Source organism: Neopelma chrysocephalum, unplaced genomic scaffold, assembly GCF_003984885.1.
Source record: "Neopelma chrysocephalum unplaced genomic scaffold, ASM398488v2 Primary Assembly neopelma1_95838, whole genome shotgun sequence".
NCBI lineage: Eukaryota > Metazoa > Chordata > Aves > Passeriformes > Pipridae > Neopelma > Neopelma chrysocephalum.
This window is the reverse complement of record NW_020924495.1, coordinates 794-3,186: the sequence shown is the minus strand read 5'-3', so window position 1 is coordinate 3,186 and position 2,393 is coordinate 794. Positions and strand designations below refer to the sequence as shown.

At 68.6% G+C, this 2,393-nt stretch overlaps 1 protein-coding gene across 1 annotated transcript in view; it reads right to left on the bottom strand.

Moving 5' to 3' along the window:
- LOC113981016 (myb-related transcription factor, partner of profilin-like) overlaps positions 1–824 on the bottom strand; it is a gene marked incomplete at its 3' end in the record, with an annotated part of 2,609 nt that extends 1,785 nt beyond the window's left edge. The window contains exon 1 of the mRNA XM_027708249.1: positions 337–824. Within this exon, the coding sequence (XP_027564050.1) occupies positions 337–823 (487 nt within the window). The remainder of the gene's footprint in view (positions 1–336) is intronic.
- Positions 825–2,393: the final 1,569 nt, after the last annotated feature.

Genomic DNA, 2,393 nt, shown 5'->3' with positions numbered 1-2,393 from the left:
TTTTCCCCGTCCTCATCCCAGTCCCGTTTCCATTCCCCTCGTTCCCATCCCTTTCCCCCTTATTCCTATCCCCTTCCCCCTCATTCCCATCCTCTTCCCCCTCATTCCCATCCTGTTCCCGTGTCCCTTCCCCGTCCTCTCATCCCCATCCCCTTCCTCTCATCCCCATACCGTTTTCCCAGTCCCAGTCCTCGTCCCATTTCCATTCCCCTCGCTCCCATCCCGTTCCCTCTGTCCCCACCCCGCTTCCCCCGTCCTGGTCCCAGTCTCGGTCCCTGCCCCGTCCCCATCCCGTCTCCCCGTGTCCCCCCGTGCCCCCCGTGCCGTCGCACCCACCGTGCGGTGCCGGTCCCTCCTCTCTCCGCCCGGGGGGTTCGGGGCCGGCCCCGCGCGTTGCCCAGGCGGGTGGGAGCGCGGGCGCGGGGCCGGGCTCGGCGGGGCCGCTCCCGTTACTCCCGTTACTGCCGCTGCTCCCTCCGCTGCCGCTCCTGCCGGGGGCCCTGCCGGCCGGGCCCTGCCGCTCCAGCCGGTGCCGGCTGATCTTGTCCCCGGCGCGGCGGCGGAGCCCCCGCCAGCGGTTCTTCACCTCGCCGATGTCGCGCTGGTGGCGGCCGGCGGCGTTCACCTTGTGCGTGATCCGCCACCAGATCTTCTGCTTCTCGTAGGCGTTCACGGTGCCGGCGGCGGCGCCGAACAGCAGCGGCTCGTACCGGAGCACTTCGCTCATCAGCACCTCCAGCTCCTGCAGCGTGAAGTTGGGTTTGCGCTTGAGCAGCCCCCGCCGCGCCGCCGCCGCCGCTCCGCCGCCTCCCGCCGCCGCCATGGTCCCCCCGCCGCCGCCTCCTCCTCCTCCTCTTCCTCCTCCTCCGCCTCCTCCTCCTCCTCCTCCTCCTTCTCCTCCTCCTCCTCATGCCGCCTCCCCGCGCCCATCCCGCGCCGGTGCCCCGGGGCCGAGCGCGGGGAGCGGGGGGGACACCCGGGACGGACCCGGGACGGACCCGGGACAGCCCCGAGAGCGGGGCCGGGCCGGGGGCACGGGGGGGGGCACGGGGGCGGGGCGGGACAGCGCCCCCTGGCGGCCCCGGTGTGTGTTACAGCGCCCCCTGGCGGCACCGGTGTGTGTTACAGCGCCCCCTGGCGGCACCGGTGTGTGTGTAACAGCGCCCCCTGGCGGCCCCGGTGTGTGTGTAACAGCGCCCCCTGGCGGCCCCGGTGTGTGTGTCACAGCGCCCCCTGGCGGCCCCACCGCGCACCGCACCGGTAGGGCCCCCCCCACCCCCCTGTTCGGTTCATTAACGGCGCTCCCGGTTCGTGCTCCCGGTGTTCAGGTGACACCCTCAGTCTGTTCAGGTGACACCCCCGGTGTTCAGGTGACACCCTCGGTCTGTTCAGGTGACACTCCCGGTGGTTTTGGTATTCAGGTGATGTCTCCAACCCGTCCTGGCATGGGGGGCCCAGCGAGGGCCCCTCGGTGAGCCTGGGGGTGACCCCGGGGTTTGGAGTGACCTGGGGTTTGGGGTGACCCTGAAGTGGCTCTGGGCTGCCCATTTTTGGGGGACCACAGGGTTTTGGGGTGACCCCGAGGTTTGAGTGCCCAGTCCTGGGTGACCCTGTGGCTCAGGGTGACCCTGGGGTGTCTCTGGGCTGCCCAGTCCTGGGTGACTCCGGGATTTTGGGGTGACACTGGGGTGACCCCGGGCTTTGGGGTGACCCGGGGGCAGCCCTGGGGTGCCCAGTTCTGGGATGGCACTGGGGTTTTGGGGTGACTCTGAGGCCACCTGTTCTGGGTGACCCCAGGGTTTTGGGGTGTTCGCATGGTTTTGGGGTGCCCAGTTGTCAGTGCCCAGCAGCCGTAGGGTGCCCAGTTTGGGGGGCCCTGGGTGCCTCATTTGGGGGGGAGCTGTGGGTGGGTGGATGACCCAGGTTGAGGGATTTTAGTGGCCCCACTGTGCCCAGTTTGGGGTGTCTGAGTGGCCCCAGTGAGACCAGTTTGGGGCATCCGGGTGATCCCAAGGTGCCCAGTTTGGGGTGTTGGGATGATCCCAGGGTGCCCAATTTGGGGGGTCCAGGTGGCCCCAGGGTGCCCAGTTTGGGGGGTCCAGGTGGTCCCAGTGAGACCAGTTTGGGGTGTTGGGATGACCCCAGGGTGCCCCCTTTTGGGGGGTCCGGGTGGTCCCAGAGTGCCCAGTCTAGGGGGGACTGTGGCTGCTGGGAGAGGGAAGAGCTGCCCCAGCTGGGGGTGGTGGGGGCTGATCCCACCCCCAGACCCCCAAATCCGGGGGGTCCTGGGGCCATCGGAGGCTTGGGAAGTGTTGGGTGAATTTATTGTGCTGCAGTCGACCAAATCCATACAAATCCATACAAATCCATACAAATCCATACAAATCCATACA